The following is a 16,504-nucleotide window of genomic DNA, read 5'->3' as shown; positions in this document are numbered from 1 at the left end:
CTTTGGTGTCCATGCCTTCAGCTGCCTGGACACTAAACTCTGGAACTTATCTCCCTAAACCTCTCCACCTTTTCACTTCACTTTCCTTATTTAAGACACTCCTTAACTTCTTTAACTAAGCTTTTGGTCACCTGACCTAATATGTCCTTCCTTGGGTCATTTTATTATGTTAAAAGCTCAATATAAATATCAGCCATTGCAGTTGTTGTTGTACCTCAGTCAGACCCGATCACTGACTGAGTGAATGAGTCTGTATAAATGTAACTCAGATGGACACAGCTTGTTAGAACAGACCTAGGAAGAATGAAGCTCTGAACTTACCTCTGGACTTTCTGTTCTCCACAATTGAGAACAGCAAATATGAATTATGCAAATTTTCCTCACTCTAAATTAGCAAGCTTGGATAATGTTCCTGCCTAGTTTCACTTGGCATGCATATTAGCAGTTCATTCAGTCAACAACAGAAGTTAATGGGTTTTCGATGCAGATTAACATTGTTGCTCACCTTCTCTAAGATGTCTCATAGTAAAGTGTGCTCATAAAGGCAGACGCAAATGATGCTGTAATTGAACCAGAGGAAATGGCAGAGATGGTACAGAATCATTCCTTTAAATAATCGGTCTTCAGAATAGAGTATCAGGAAAAGTGACCAAGGGAGTCATGGAAACCGAGGTACAGCGCAGATCTGCTGGCTTCCTTCCTATCTTCTACATGGACATGATTTATGCGCCAAAAAGCTTCTCACCTGGAACAAAGAGGGATCAAATATAATTAACGCATCATTCTCAAAACTGTTCCCAGTAAAGTTCTTGGATTTTGTTTAAAAGCTAACTGCCCTCAATTTCAAATGAGCACCATATGATTTGCATTACCTGGTGACTGGCGCTCTTTTGTCTAACAGTCATCTTTGCAGTTCAAGTTTGCTGTATATTTCAGAGAGTTTCAATACAAATGAAGGCATCAATATCAGATAAAATATTGATATTAAATGGAGAATATCGTATCAAATACTAAGCAAAGTTTGTTGAATTTCTCCCTCCAAGGGGGAGAAGGGTATTCCTAACGATTGAGCAGAAAGCATTGCTGCCTGAGACATTTGCTGGACGGACACTTCTACATTTTGAAATTCAAAACAAGCTGAGACATCAGGGTGAAACCAACAGTTGTCTCCCTGCAACGAGTGACATGGCCTCTCAGTCTAACCATTGGGATCCTCCAAACATTCTAGCAGCGGAGCACTGCCCTGTTTGCAGCACAAATATTTATTCTGTGTAAGATTTTGTTCCAAGAACAAAAATATTTTAAACCAAATAAAGTAAACAAAGCATTGAACACGTGATCTTGGCAGGGCTCTGTTAAACTCTGACAATCATTTTCCTCTGTAATATAGCATCCTCGATTAACAGGTTGAGGAGCAAAAGGAATAAGATTGTATAAATCAACTCGGAAATAATGAGATGTTTGCCATATGAACATGATATAAGTATACAATTGATCTCATGTCGAATTAACAAAAGTGTTATTTTTTCTGATCAAAGCATATTCCAAGTCCAAATCTTCATGTCATTGGGTCAGGGAGACTCTGCAAATTAAGGCAAACTAGGCATAGATTCTGCAGAAACTCGTTTTTCAAAAGGGAATTGGGAAATTAAATGAATGGGAGAAAAAACACAGCTTTTTTGAAAGAGAGAAGAAAATTGCGATTAATTTGTTTGGTCTTTTAAAAAGGGGACAGAGATCGGATGATGGAAGGGCCTCTTATGCCATTGCCATGGTGCTATACCATTTTATGATTACATCTTTCTGCAGCATTCCTGATAATAGCAGCTGAATTCCATTTCCTCGAAACGGGCACCTAGAGTGCTGCTGCGTAACAGCGCAGTTTAACATTCCAGATATACTCATTGCAGCCAAGGCCTTCTGTAGTGCAGTGGTTATCACATTTGCCCAGCATGTGTAAAATCTCAGGTTCAAAACTAGTCAGAAGCAATATCAAAGTTTGCTTATCTAAGTGTGAGTAAAAGTTGCATCATTCCTGGGATGCGCCTTGCTCTCTCTGTCTGTGTCTGTGACATTTGTCCGTCTGTTCCTTTTTACAAAGTGTGATATTCTGAGAAGCTGTTTTCCCCTGGCTGGAGCATCTAGAACTAGGCTCACATTCTCCAGATGATGTGTCAGCCATTTAGTACTGAGGTGAGTCACTCAAAGGCTGGTGAATCTTTGAAATTTTCTGCCCCAGATGCCTGTGGATGCTCAGTCATCAAGTATTCAAAAGTGAATTGGATAGATTCTTGTCCTGTACTTTTAAGTGACAGGGTGACCAGGGAAAGGCGGGGGAAGTGGCACAAACAGGGCCAGATATTCCTTTTCTCTGTAACTATTCTCTGATTTTATACAGATATCATTAGAGTGTCTTTGTGGACTGTAGTAGTGGCTGGCTGGTTAAGGTGATTTAAAATTCATTGGGATTTCCCCACGTAGGTTAGAATCCTGGTTTAAACTGAGAGTCTGTAAATTAATTATCGGTTAAATGGAATAAAAGCCTTCCAGATCTGATTCCAAATCCCGTGCTCGTGCTATATGACAAGAAAACTTCTTACTGAATTTGCTCAGTCTCCTGAGGTCAGAAGAGGGAGGAAGGTGGATTTTGCTGTAATGTGTTGTAAGATGATCAAATGACTGTGAAGGCAGTCAGAATGGGGATGAAAATGAACCAATTATAGCAAACTACAGCACAGAAAGAGGCCATTTGGCCCAGTGTGCTGCTTTGAAAGAGCCGCTGTGATTGGTTGTTCTGAAGTGATATTTATGCCAGTTTGAACAGCACAAATTAAAATCCGTCCCATTTCCACCCACATTTAGCCCTGCACCATCATCTCTCTATGTCTCATGCCTTGCAACTGATCACATCCTTCCATTTTGCCCTTTCACTCCCTCACTCTGCCTTGTTTTTCACCTGTTACATCTCTGACTTTTCCAGCTCTGATGAAAGATCATCCAGCTGCAAGATTCACTCTGTTTCTCACTCCACAGATGCAGCCAGACCTGGTTTCATTTCAAATGGAATTTTGGTCAATGGTGACAGCCCACACAGCACCAAGAAAGAGTGTTGCCCTGGCCGGGAATCGAACCCAGGCCACGGCAGTAAAAGAGCTGAATCCGAACCACCAGGGAAGCTGGCAGGCAGCTTTCCAAATTAGATGATAATCATCACTTTACCCATTGCTGCCCTTCAGTTCACTGACACTACAGACAGGTTTCTCACAAAAAATGGTTTGTTTGGTTAACCTTTGGTCACCGGCCATCGAACCCGGGCCGTGACGGTGAAAGCATTGACTCTGAACCACCTGTGGTCCACCATCATTGGCTCAGTGTCACCTTGCCCACCATTCCTTGTGTCAGTTAATCCATCCTGCCTTGCTCTCCATCACAGACCTTCCCTTTTGTTCTCTGTACAGAGTGAATCCTGACTTTACAATCAGAAAATGCTGGAAATGCTGAGCAAATGATCAGGCAGCATCTGTGGAGAGAGAAACAGAGTTAATGTCTCTGATCAATGACCTTTCATCAGAACTAGTAAATGTTAAGATGTAACAGGTTTTAAACAAATGCAGGGACAGGGAAAGGGGAGACAAGGAAAGAACAAAAGGGACAGTCAGTGTATTAGAAGGTTTGGCCCCAGTTGGAGTATCTTGCATCCCAGAGATGGGCAGTGACCCGCTGATTGAAGATGCTGTCGCTGTTTTCTGTTGGCAGTGGGTGATTGGAAAGTGTGGGGCAAAATCCTGCTGCTTGTCCCAGAGCAGAGAAAATAATTGTTGGGCTTGATTCCCTGTCTGAAATGTAGCTTTGATCGACTGTTAGTAATGGAAGTTGCGCTGCAGGAGCCTTTAATAATCTTACACAAATCAACATCAATCAGCCGGAATGTGCGCGTTTGAGGGAAGCTTTCTGAACCATCAGGGCTGCAAATGGAAGCAAGTGGAAGATTCTGTCGAGTTTCAGTCTGTAGAAGGGAAGAGCTAATGTCACATCGCTGTAAGGTGTTATATTCAGTTAATATTTAATGACAAAGATGAAATCTTGTTTACACTTAAATATGTTTTGATGATGTTCCTATTTCTTATGATTGATAATCATCAATCTCTCTTGATAAACCTGGAGCAGACTAACACATCATTGTTCTGCTATACTAGCATTGTAATTGGATTTATCAGATGTTTGTATCACTCTGAGCTTGGGTTGTGGACTGTAATATCTTCACTCTTCTCTGGTGATCTTCTCCAGAAAGGCTGGGATAGATAGAATCATTTGGTCTGTAAGATACAGTCAGTGTGAGGATGGTAATGGAACAATTTTCTGTCAAAACTCACTGACACCTGATCACTTACAAAGTGATTATGTGAAAATCTAATTCAAACAATCACAGTCACTGCCGGTGATTCTCTGGCTACAATGAGACAGATAAGAAAGGAATCAGGAGTGTGCAATCCCACCCAGCTGGACAACAGTGGAGAGGCATTGGAGGAGGGTGGTTTGGTCAATGGTGCCAAAGACTGCAAATTGTCCGAGAAGGACAATGAGAGATAGTTTAATCTGTCACAATCCCGTAGGAATACAATTTGTGACTTTGCTAAGAGCTGTTTCAATACTGTGGCAGGAGCAAAAGTTTAATTGGAGCAATTCAAACATGGAATCCCAGGGTTTATGGGCATAGATTTGGGAGATGACAAGGATTTTGGAGAGGAAAGGGCGGTTAGAGATGGGCTGGGGGTTAGCAAGGGCATTGGCATTGGCATCAAGGATGGACTAGTGGAAGGGAGGGAAGCAGCAGAGGCAGCTGATTGAATTTTCTCAATCTGAGTGACAAAGAAACTCCATGAGCTTCTCACACTTGTTGGGGGTGAGGATGGAGGAGACAGCGGAGAGGGAGAGCCATTCAAAAGGAACTAACTTGTGTTGGAGATATTAAAAAGACTCAACTCTGTTTTTAACACAAAGGTAATTTATTTGACCTTTATCAACAATATTAGTCCCCATAACTGGGCTGCAGTTTATTGTCACCAAAAAAGAGCCCAAAGAACATAGTTCAGTCCTGGATATGATTAACACCAAAATCTGGTCATAGTTGTTACTTGTGAACTCACTGGTGTCTCAGCAGTGTAGATAAATAAGCAAACCCCCTCCCACATTCAGAGCATGGAAATGGTCTCTCCCCAGTGTGAACTCGCTGGTGTGTCAGCAGGTTGGATGACTGGGTAAAACCCTTCCTACATTCAGAACAAGTGATTGGTCTCTCCCCAGTATGAACTCCCTGGTGTCTCAGAACGTTGGATGGGTGAGTGAATCCCTTCCCACACTCAAGGCAGATGAATGGTTGCACCCGCCAGTCTGAACCCGTTGGTGTGTTAGCAGGATAGATAACTGAGCGAATCCCTTCCCACACTCAGGGGAGGTGAATAGCCACTCCCCAGTGTGAACTCGCTGGTGTACAGTGAGTTGAGATGATCGCCTGAACCCAGTCCCGCAGTGAGAGCACCTGAATGGTCTCTCATCAGTGTGAACACGTTGATGGGACATCAGGTCCTGGGAGCTTTTAAAACACTTCCCACAGTCTGGGCATCTAAAAGGTCTCTCGTCAGTGTGAACTCGCTGGTGTGTCAACAGATGGGATTGCTGAGTGAATCCCTTCCCACACATGGAGCAGGTGAATGGCCTCTCATCACTGTGACCATGCTGGTGTCTCAGAAGGTTGGATGACTGAGTGAATCCCTTCCCACACACAGAGCAGGTGAACGGTCTCTCCCCAGTGTGACCGTGCTTGTGTGCAGTGAGTTGAGACAACCACCTGAATCCAGTCCCGCAGTGAGAGCACCTGAATGGTCTCTCGTCAGTGTGAACACGCTGATGGCGTATCAGTTCCATGGAACCTTTATAGCACTTCCCGCAGTCCGGACATTTAAAAGGTCTCTCCTCAGTGTGAACTCGCTGGTGTGTCCGCAGGTTGGATGACTGAATGAATCCCTTCCCACACTTAGAGCAGGTGAATGGCCTCTCCCCAGAGTGAACGCGCTGGTGTATCAGCAGATAGGATGAACGAGTGAATCCCTTCCCACACTCGAAGCAGGTGAATGGTTTCTCCCCAGTGTGAGTGCGCCAATGACTTTCCAGGTCAGACGGGGATTTGAATCCCTTCCCACAATCCCCACATTTCCATGGTTTCATCCCGTTGTGATGGCATTTATGTTTTGACAGGTCAGATGATCGGCTGAACCCTTGTCCACACATAGAACACATGTACGGTTTCCCTCCACTGTGAATGGTGCTTTTTCCTTCCAGGTTCAAAATCCGATGATATTTAGGTTATGGTAAATTGGGCGACTCTGTCAGATCCTGATGTGATGTTTGGTTTGAGTTGCCCGACTGCAAATCCTGTCCTCCTAATACCCTGCAAAATGTATTTAAAACAGAAAAAGGGAGTGAGAGAACACCCACAAAAATACAAAGGCAGGTTGTGAAATTGAGCTGAATGAATGTGGTAATTTATGGGGCTGGCACCAGGAAAAAGTGACCATGAAAACTGCTGGATTATCAAAATATCCAACTGGTTCACGAACGTCCTTCAGAAACATAGAAATTCAGAGCAGGAGTAGGCTATTCGGCCCTTCAAGCCTGCTCCGCCATTCAATATGATCATGGCTGTTCCTCTATCTCAACACCATATTCCCAGTTTCTCTCTACGTCCCTTGATGCCCCTAATATCAAAAAAATGATCATTTTCTTTCTTGAATAAACTCAGTGACCCAGCCTCCACAGGCTTCTGTTACCTCATCAAAAACCTGAAGCAACTTAGTTAAACGTGACTTTACCTTAACAAATCCATGCTGGCTTTCTTTAATTAACCCACATTTGCTCAAGTGACTATTAAATTTGTTCTGAATGACCATTTCTGGAAGCTACCCCAGCACCGAGATTAAACTGACTGCTCTATAGTTGCTGGGCTTCTCTTTATACCTTTTCTGAACAAAGGTGTAACATTTGCAATTCTCCAGTCCCTGTGTCAGCAACTCTGAATCTCAGGAAGGCTGGAAAATTATGGCCAGCGCTTTCACAATTTCCACTCTCTTTTCCCCTCAGTATCCTTGGAGGAATCTCATCCAGTCCCGGGGCTTTGTCAACTTTATCAGACAGCCGATCCAATATCTCCTCCTTATCAATTTTAAACCCTACAAGAGTCTGAACAAGCTCCTTTTTCACAATCAACTGTGCAGAATATTTCCCCTTGATAAAGACAGATGCAAAATATTAATTTAATACCGCATCTATGCCCACTGCCTCCATGTGTAAGTCATCTTTTAGGTCCCTAATTGCCCCACTCCTCCTTCTAACACCCTTTTACTGTTTATATGCCCATAGAAGACTTCTTGATTTATTTCCATGTTAGCTTTCAGTCTCTTTTCATGCTCTCTCTTTGCCTCTTGTATTTGGTTTTCCAAATCCCTCTGCACCTTCTCTATTCAGCCTGCTTCTTGGTTTTATTATCCGGCTGACATGTGTCATAAGCACGCTTTTTCTCCTTTATCTCAATCTCTATCTCTTTTCTCATCAAGGGGGCTGTGGATTTGTTTACTGTACCTTTCCCCTTCATGGGAATATGTCTTTGTGTCAGAATTATCTCTTATTTAAAGGCAGTCCATTGCTCAGTTACAGTTTCACTTGCCAACTTTTGATTCATAAGACTATAAGACGTGGGAGCAGAAGATTCGCCCCATCGAATCTGCTCCGCCATTCAATGAGATCAGGCTGATTGGAGAATCCTCAACTCCACTTTCCTGCCTTTTCTCCATAACCATTGATACCCTTACTGATTAAAAATCTGTCTATCTCAGCCTTGAATATACCATCCTCTGAGAGAAGAAATTCCTCCTCATCTCTGTCTTAAATGGGCAACCCTCTGAGATTATGCCCGTGGTCCTAGACTCTCTCACAAGGGGAACATCTAACTTGTCAAGAGCCCTAAGAATCTTATATGTTTCAATAAGGTCATCTCTCATTCTTCGAAACTCCAACGAGTACAGGCACAACCTACTCAATCTCTTCTCATAAGAAAATCCCTCCATACCCGGGATCAACCTAGTGAATATTCTCTGGACTGCCTCCAATGCCAGCATATCTTTCATTAGATAAAGGGACAAAGATTGGGAAACTTTTAAAGATCAACAAAGGGTTACTAAAAAAAAATAAAAAGAACAAATGTAAATTATGAAAGAAAACTAGTGCAAAATGTAAAAACTGATAGCAAAATCTTCTATAAGTACATAAAAGGATAGAGAGTACCTAAAGTGAATGTTGGTCCCTTGGAGGGTGAGACTGGGAAGTTAATAGTGGGGAATGCAGAAATAGCAGAGACGCTTAATCAATATTTTGCCTCAGTTTTCACTGTGGAGGACACTAGTACCACCCCAATACTAATAAGCAGTGCAGAGGGTACAGAGAAGGAGGAACTTAGAACAATCACCAACAGTAGAGAAAACGTTCTGAGCAAACTATTGGGATTAAAGGGTGTCATGTCCCCAGGAACTGATGGCCTACATCCCAGGGGCTTAAAGGAAGTGGCAGCAGAGATAGTGGATGCATTGGCTATAATATTCCAAAATTCCCTGGATTCTGGAAAGGTTTCAGTGGTTGGAAAAATGCTAATATAATGCACTTATTCAAGAAAAGTGGGGCAGGGGGGTAGGGGGAGGCAGAAAGTAGGAAGCTATAGACCAGTTAGTTTAACCTCTGTCTTTGGGAAATTGTTCAAATCCATTATTAAGGAAATAGTAATGGGGTATTTGGAAAGTCAAAATGCAATCCATCAGAGTCAGCATGGCTTTATGAAGAGTAAATTGTGCTTGACTAATTTTCTAGATTTCTTTGAAGATGTGACAAGCAAAGTGGATAATGGGGACCCTGCAGATGTAGTATATCTGGACTTCCAGAGGGCCTTTGATAAGTTGTTGCACAAAAGATTAACACACAAGATAAGATCACATGGAGTTAGAGGTAAATATTACCTTGAATAGAGGATTGGCTAACCAACAGAAAGCAGAGAGTTGGGATAAATGGGTTTTTTTCTGGATGGCAAGCTGTAACTAGTGAGGTGCCACAAGCTTCAGTCCTTGGGCCCCAACTATTTACAACCTATATTAATGACTTGGATTCAGGGGTGGAAGGTACGATAACTAAATTTGCAGATGACACCAAAATAGGTGGGAAAGTAAGTTGCAATGAAGAAATAAGAGATTTACAAATGGATATGGACAGGTTAGATGAATGGGCCAGAATTTGGCAGATGGAGTTTAACGTGGATAAGTGTGAGGTTATCGATTTTGGTCAGAAGAATAAAAAGGTGATTTATTATTTAAATGGGGAGAAACTTCAGAATGCTTCAGTGCAGGTGGATTTGGATGTCCTCGTGCATAAATCGCTGAAAGCTAGTGTGCAGGTACAGCAGGTAATAAGGAAGCCAAATGGAATTTTGACATTTATTGCTAAGGGAATAGAGTATAAAAATAGGGAAGTGTTGTTGCAACTGTACAAGGCATTGGTGAGACCGCACCTGGAATACTGTGCACAGCTTTGGTTCCCTTACTTGAAAAAGGATGTTGTTGCGTTGGAGGCAGTTCAGAAGAATTTAACTAGATTGATTCCAGAGATGCGGGGCTTGTCTTATGAGGAGACTGAGCAGGTTAGGCCTACACTTGCTAAAGTTTAGAAGGATGTGAAGAGATCTAATTAAGGTATATAAGATGCTAAAGGGGGTAGACAAAGTAGATGCGGAGCGAATGCTTCCCCTTGTGGGGCATTCTAGAATGAGAGGCCATAGTTTTAAGATAACGGGTGGTAGATTTAAACCAGAGATGAGGAGGAATTACTTTTTTCAAAGGGTCGTGAATCTGTGGAATTCACTACCTCAGAGTGCAGTAGATGCCGGGACGCTGAATAAATTTAAGGAGGAGATAGACAGATGTTTAATTAGCAACGTTGAAAGGTTATGGGGAGAGGGCGGGAAATTTTAGTTGAGGCCGAAATGAAATCAGCCATAATCGTAATGAATGGCAGGGCAGGCTCGAGGGGCTGAATTGTCTACTCCTGCTCCTAGTTCTTATGAAAACTGTTTACAATATTCCAGGTATGACCTTGTAGTTTTAGAAATACTTCCCTATTTTTGTAATCCATTCCCTTTGAAATTCCAACTTACCTTGATCAGATCTATTTTTACCCCACTGAAGTTGGCTTTCCCCCAGTTAATTATTCTTACTCTTACTTGAAATCTTTACACACAGGCAGAACAGATAAACCGTTTATCTTCCACATTAAAAGTTTGATGATATTCAGATATTCAGGTCCTGATGAATCACATGACTCTGTCAGATCTTGATGTGATGTTTGGTTTGAGTTTCCCGTCTGTCAATCCTCTGCCTCTAATACCCTGGAAAAGAAATTTCCAAAATCCATGACTGTCAGTCCAGGACAGGCATTCAGAGGAGACAAATATTTCTCTTGGCTTGTGTTTGCTGCGTGTAAGTTCTCCGCTTCTAAACCCCGGCAAAGGAGTTTCTAAAACCCATCCCTGTCAGTCCAGGATAGAAATTCACAACATTCCTCCTGCGGAGAGGGACCGAGGACTGCGAATGCGCGTTGCTGCACATTGCCCCCTAGAAAGATAGCGTCAGCGCATGCCCATTGCTCACGATAACAACTGCACGTTGCCCCCTATACAAATGGCACCCGATTACTCGGGCCTCTCTCCAAAGACAGAACAGGCCCCACCTGCCGCCGCCTCGTTCGATTCGACCACAGAACCAATAGCTTCTTATTCACGGTTTCAGGTTTCCACTGGGTGTTATTTAAGCTCCCTAACAACTGCGCCGCTTCCATTCCTCCTCACCCACCGGCTCCCTGTACTTGCCTGTACTCCGCCATTTCTCAGTGGTTCGAACGGCTACGGGCGGTGCTGCGCATGCTCTAGTTTGAGCTCACATTGCGCATGTTCCTACACTGCCCAGTACCGCGCCTGCGCAAGGATCACCACTTGTGAGACAAAAACAGAATTACCTGGAAAAACTCAGCAGGTCTGGCAGCATCGGCGGAGAATAAAAAAAGAGTTGACGTTTCGAGTCCTCATGACCCTTCAACAGAACTGAGTGAATCTTAGGAAAGGGGTGAAATATAAGCTGGTTTAAGGGGGTGGGGGAGAAGGTGGGGGGGGAGGTGGGGTGGTGTGATTGTAGGGACAAACAAGCAGTGATAGGAGCAGATAATCAAAAGATGTCACAGACAAAAGAACAAAAGAACACAGAGGCGTTGAAGGTGGTGATATTATCTAAACGAATGTGCTAATTAAGAATGGATGGTAGGGCACTCAATGTACAGCTCTAGTGGGGGTGGGGTGGAAAGGCTAGCAGGGCATAAAAGATTTAAAAATAATGGAAATAGGTGGGAGAAGAAAAATCTATATAAATTATTGGAAAAAACAAAGGGAAGAGGGAAGAAACAGAAAGGGGGTGGGGATGGAGGAGGGAGTTCAAGACCTAAAGTTGTTGAATTCAATATTCAGTCCGGAAGGCTGTAAAGTGCCTAGTCGGAAGATGAGGTGCTGTTCCTCCAGTTTGCGTTGGACTTCACTGGAACAATGCAGCAAGCCAAGGACAGACATGTGGGCAAGAGAGCAGGGTGGAGTGTTAAAATGGCAAGCGACAGGGAGGTTTGGGTCATTCTTGCGGACAGACCGCAGGTGTTCTGCAAAGCGGTCGCCCAGTTTACGTTTGGTCTCTCCAATGTAGAGGAAACCGCATTGGGAGCAACGAATGCAGTAGACTAAGTTGGGGGAAATGCAAGTGAAATGCTGCTTCACTTGAAAGGAGTGTTTGGGCCCTTGGACAGTGAGGAGAGAGGAAATGAAGGGGCAGGTGTTGCATCTTTTGCGTGGGCATGGGGTGGTGCCATAGGTGGGGGTTGAGGAGTAGGGGATGATGGAGGAGTGGGCCAGGGTGTCCCGGAGGGGACGATCCCTATGGAATGCCGCTGGGGGGGTTGAAGCGAAGATGTGTTTGGTGGTGGCATCATGCGGGAGTTGGTGGAAATGGCAGAGGATGATCCTTTGAATGCAGAGGCTGATGGGGTGATAAGTGAGGACAAGGGGGACCCTATCATGTTTCTGGGAAGGAGGAGAAGGCGTGAGGGTGGATGCGCGGGAGATGGGCCGGACATGGTTGAGGGCCCTGTCAACGACCGTGGATGGAAAACCTCGGTTAAGGAAGAAGGAGGACATGTCAGAGGAACTGTTTTTGAAGGTAGCATCATCAGAACAGATGCGACGGAGGTGAAGGAACTGAAAAAATGGAATGGAGTCCTTACAGGAAGCGGGGTATGAGGAGCTGTAGTCGAGGTAGGCTTGTAATGGGTATTGGTGGACAGTCTATCACCAGAGATTGAGATAGAGAGGTCAAGGAAGGGAAGGGAAGTGTCAGAGATGGACCACGTGAAAATGATGGAGGGGTGGAGATTGGAAGCAAAATTAATAAATTTTTCCAAGTCCCGACGAGAGCATTAAGCAGCACCGAAGTAATCATTGATGTACCGGAGAAAGAGTTGTGGAAGGGGTCCGGAGTAGGACTGGAACAAGGAATGTTCCACATACCCCATAAAGAGACAGGCATAGCTGGGGCCCATGCGGGTACCCATAGCCACACCTTTTATTTGGAGGAAGTGACAGGAGTTGAAGGAGAAATTATTCAGTGTGAGAACAAGTTCAGCCAGACGGAGGATAATTCGGCGATAAATGCGGGCCGGGCCAGCGCTGCCCACATCCCCTTCGAATGCTGGGTAAACAGACCGCCATTGAACTTGTTCAGTTGAAACTTATGTTTTGTGATCTAATGCTGAATGGAGTCACAGGGCTAAGATATGGCCCTCCGCCAATGTTCCGTCCTGGGTATAATTAACAGCAGAACAAACCCTATTGTTAGATGTGCAGTCATTGGAGTCTCAGTCGGCAGTGTGAACAAGTGACTTTTCTTCCCATGCAAAGAACATTCAAACTCCGTGTTGTCAGCAGGAATGTAGCAATTTTGGATCAGAGCCTCTGAGCATTTAAATCTGGAGTGTTAACAGGAGGGCAAAGCGAGTAAATCCCTGGGCATAAATGCAGTATCTGCATGGTCTCTCTCAGGTCTAACTGTGTTCTTGTGTCAGCAAATATGATAGCCGAGTGAATCACTTCCACTTCTTCTGAAGAAGTCATATGGACTCAAAACGTTAACCCTGTTTCTCTCTCCACAGATGCTGCCAGATCTGCTGAGTTTGTCCAGCATTTCTTGTTTTTATTTCAGGTTTCCAGCATCTGCAGAATTTCAGTAGTGTCCAAGACTTCCCACATATTACAGGACATGCATTCCACACGACCGAGCTGCTCTGGCATGTCGTAACTTTATTTTACATTGGTTTACTTATGTTAGTTCACGTTAATGGCCCTGACCTACTCTTATTCCTAGTGTTTCTTACTCAAATCCAAGTAGCTACTTCTTCAAAAGTAATAGGTTTCTCTAATTTACGGCTGTTTAAAGACATTGCCTAACAAGCAATTTCTTACCAACCAATGAACTTACTGTCTTCCTGTGATGTCACTGTTCAATTTATATTTTCAAACTGAGCTCTGAAGGTGAGGTTTACAGCCAGGCATATTTCTGCTCAGCTGCTCCTGCTCCCAACTGAGAATAATTCCTATGTAAGCCACACCTTTTTCCCCATGCACAGAATTCCCATTGGCCCTAATTCACTGCTCACTTGGTCTCCGTCTCACTCTGACACAGTCACCTGTCTCCTAGCACACCCCATACTGACTTTGTGGTTTGAAAAGCCTGTCTCTTTTATAGACCGTCTGATGAATCACTAGCTAGTTTAGCTTCCTGCAACAGTAATCAACACCATTTGAACCAAATGCTTTCAGGTGATAGACAGATAGCTGCTACTGCAGGCATTTCCCTACTTAACAAGCTAACATAACTTACTTATGTCAGGTCTTGATTCTTAATCTATAGTTAAACCTGAAAAGGACTTATCAGAACTTACTACATGATCCAAATTCACCACTCACTCAGTCTCCATCTCACTCCAACACAGTTGCCTGTCTCTTTGCATGCATCTTACTGCCTAAGTGCTTACATGACAAAACAGTTTGTGGTGCATGGCCTCAGGGTGAGGTAAAAATATATTCATGAATTATTACACCACAGAATGAGACCATTCGGCTCTCCATAAGAGCATTGGGTGAAACAAAGAAACAGAAGATCCACCTGGAGGAGCTGTCAATGGCAAAATGATGAACAAGTGCCATCTGAAACCAAAAAAGAAACAGTAAACGAGAAAAAAGCACAAATACAAAGGAAAGCAAAATGGAGACCGCATTTGCAGTGAAAATTGTTGAACTCAGTCTGAGTGTGAAGGTTGTAAAGAGTCCAGTCGAAAGATGAGGTGCTGTTCATCGAGTGTATCTTGAGCTGCTTTCGAACACTGCGGGAGGCCGGGGACCGGGAGGTCAGCGTTAAGATCTGGGTCACAGGTCATTTCAATTCTCCACTTTGGCATTGTAGATTAGTTGGTTCACATCCCTGTGAAGTGAAAATAGATGCTTATCATCAAACATTTCTATCCAGATAAACATCTACTCAAACACTACCTCTCTTAACAAATTTCCACCCAGCATACACTCACCAATGACACTGGCACTTTGATACTTACTGCCCAGCAATTGGTTTCAGGCATGTCTGACTTTCCTGAGCCTTAACCCCCTATTAAGTGAAACGCTGAAGAGGATGAATTGACTCACACTCTGCTAAGTGTAATTCCTAGAATACAAATAACCTGTGGTCAAATGAAAAGGAAGCTGTGGGTTTCCAGCTCTGTCAGTCCTCCTATTGTCTCAGACAGGATTACAATTGGAGACATGCAGCCAGCTGTCTGAACCCGCCAGCCTGGGCTCGCCTGAATTGGTGAATAGGAATAAAGTGAACATCTATTAACATGGTCAGACATTTGAAAAATGTACCTTAATTTTCTTGCCTGCGGGTTGTGCCAATAGATTCCCTGCAGTGTGTGCTCAGGTTCACAAAACCAAACCCCAGGAAACCAACCCTACCACATGCACCACATACATATGAATAAAGCACAATCTGTAACAGGGCCTGTGGGAGGCAACACCAGAGGGCTCGCTCTGGATTTGAAGCCAGGTCTGCTCACCATACTCTTCGTGAGAATCACTCAAATTGAGAATCACATTCCTGAACCAACAAACTGGCAGAGGTAGGAAATCTGGATGGCAATTAAATTATGTTTTGGTTGAGATTTCCTACCTCTGCCAGTTTGTTGGTTCAGGAATGTGATTCTCAATTTGAGTGATTCGAGTAGCTCAGGCATCTCCAGCAAAAGCTGAAATTGCTGGAAAAACTCAGCACATCAGACAGTATCTGTGCACAGGGAAACAAAGATCATCTTCAATTCCATGCTTTTCATCTTTGTTCCAGAACATCCAAGGAGGAAGCCATCATTGCTTTCCGCTCATCACCATTCATTGTCACACATTGGGTTGTCAATGGGTACTTAAAGTGCCAAGGGAATATTCGCCCAACATTGCCAGCTCTGCTGTTTCAATGCAGGGTCATTCTGGATGTGAAGTAAACATGATAACCATTATACGACACAAACATTGAGCAGCGCTAAGGCGAATGACCTAGAATGCCAAACAGTGCAGTCTCGTTGCACTTCAGAACCTTCTTTTCAGGTTGGAAAAACATAGCTAGTGGAAAGACACAAGGATTAGTCCTACGCCCTCAATTATTTACTGTCTATATAAATGACTTGGAGGCAGGGCAGAGTGCAATGTATCTAAATTTGCTGAGGATATAAAAATAGGTGGAGAGCATGTTGTGATGAGGGCATAAGGAATCTGCAAGGGGATATGGACAGGTTGAGTGGGTGGGCAAAAACTTGGCAGATGGAGTTTAATGTAGGAAAGTGTGAGGTCATGCACTTTGATAGGAAGAGTCAAAAAGCAGGCTATTATTTAAATGGAGAGAGACTCCAAAAAAGTGCAGCACACAAGGACCTTGGTGTTCTTGTGCATGAAACACAAGAAGTTACCATGCAGGTGCAGCAAGTAATTAAGAAGGCAAATGGAATTTTGGCCTGTATTACTAGGGGGTTGGAATTTAAAAATAGAGAAGTCTTGTTACAGGCTGTTGCTGAGGCCGCACCTAGAGTACTGTGTACAGTTTTGGTCCCCGTATTTAAGAAGGGATATACTGGCATTGAAGGCAGTTCTAAAGAGATTCACAAGACTGATTCCTGGGATGAAGGGGTTAACTTATCAAGAACAGTTAAATAGGTTAGGCCTTTATTCATTAGAGTTTAGAAGAATGAAAGGTGATCTTATTGAAACATATAAGATTCTGGGTTTGAC

The 16,504-nt window shown here is 43.5% G+C and overlaps 1 protein-coding gene across 4 annotated transcripts; it reads right to left on the bottom strand.

Moving 5' to 3' along the window:
• Positions 1 to 412: 412 nt before the first annotated feature.
• LOC121270556 (zinc finger protein 239-like) lies at positions 413 to 10,945 on the bottom strand. Of its 4 annotated transcripts, none has more exons than XR_005941570.1 (3): positions 10,313 to 10,812; positions 3,289 to 3,520; positions 413 to 745 (listed from the first exon to the last, which is right to left on the bottom strand). XR_005941570.1 is itself a non-coding variant. In XM_041175919.1 (3 exons), the coding sequence occupies exon 3, from the start codon at positions 6,295 to 6,297 to the stop codon at positions 5,323 to 5,325; it is 975 nt and encodes a 324-aa protein (XP_041031853.1). In that variant the 5' UTR covers positions 6,298 to 6,448; positions 10,313 to 10,477; positions 10,819 to 10,945; the 3' UTR covers positions 5,019 to 5,322. The 4 variants fall into 4 exon arrangements, 3 of the variants coding, with proteins under 3 accessions (XP_041031853.1, XP_041031854.1, XP_041031852.1); XM_041175919.1 differs by lacking the exons at positions 413 to 745; positions 3,289 to 3,520 and adding exons at positions 5,019 to 6,448; positions 10,819 to 10,945 and having other exon boundaries at positions 10,313 to 10,477; XM_041175920.1 differs by lacking the exons at positions 413 to 745; positions 3,289 to 3,520; positions 10,313 to 10,812 and adding exons at positions 5,019 to 6,448; positions 10,819 to 10,945.
• Between the last annotated feature and the right edge of the window lie 5,559 nt (positions 10,946 to 16,504).

The sequence above is a fragment of the Carcharodon carcharias genome, chromosome 27 (assembly GCF_017639515.1).
Source record: "Carcharodon carcharias isolate sCarCar2 chromosome 27, sCarCar2.pri, whole genome shotgun sequence".
Lineage (NCBI taxonomy): Eukaryota > Metazoa > Chordata > Chondrichthyes > Lamniformes > Lamnidae > Carcharodon > Carcharodon carcharias.
Note: the sequence above shows the minus strand (reverse complement) of the source record. Positions and strands in the feature narration are given on the sequence as shown.

Bases quoted from the DNA above. Each gene is read 5' to 3' on its own strand.
- LOC121270556 (XM_041175919.1), bottom strand. From the start codon at position 6,297: ATGTGTTCTATGTGTGGACAAGGGTTCAGCCGATCATCTGACCTGTCA.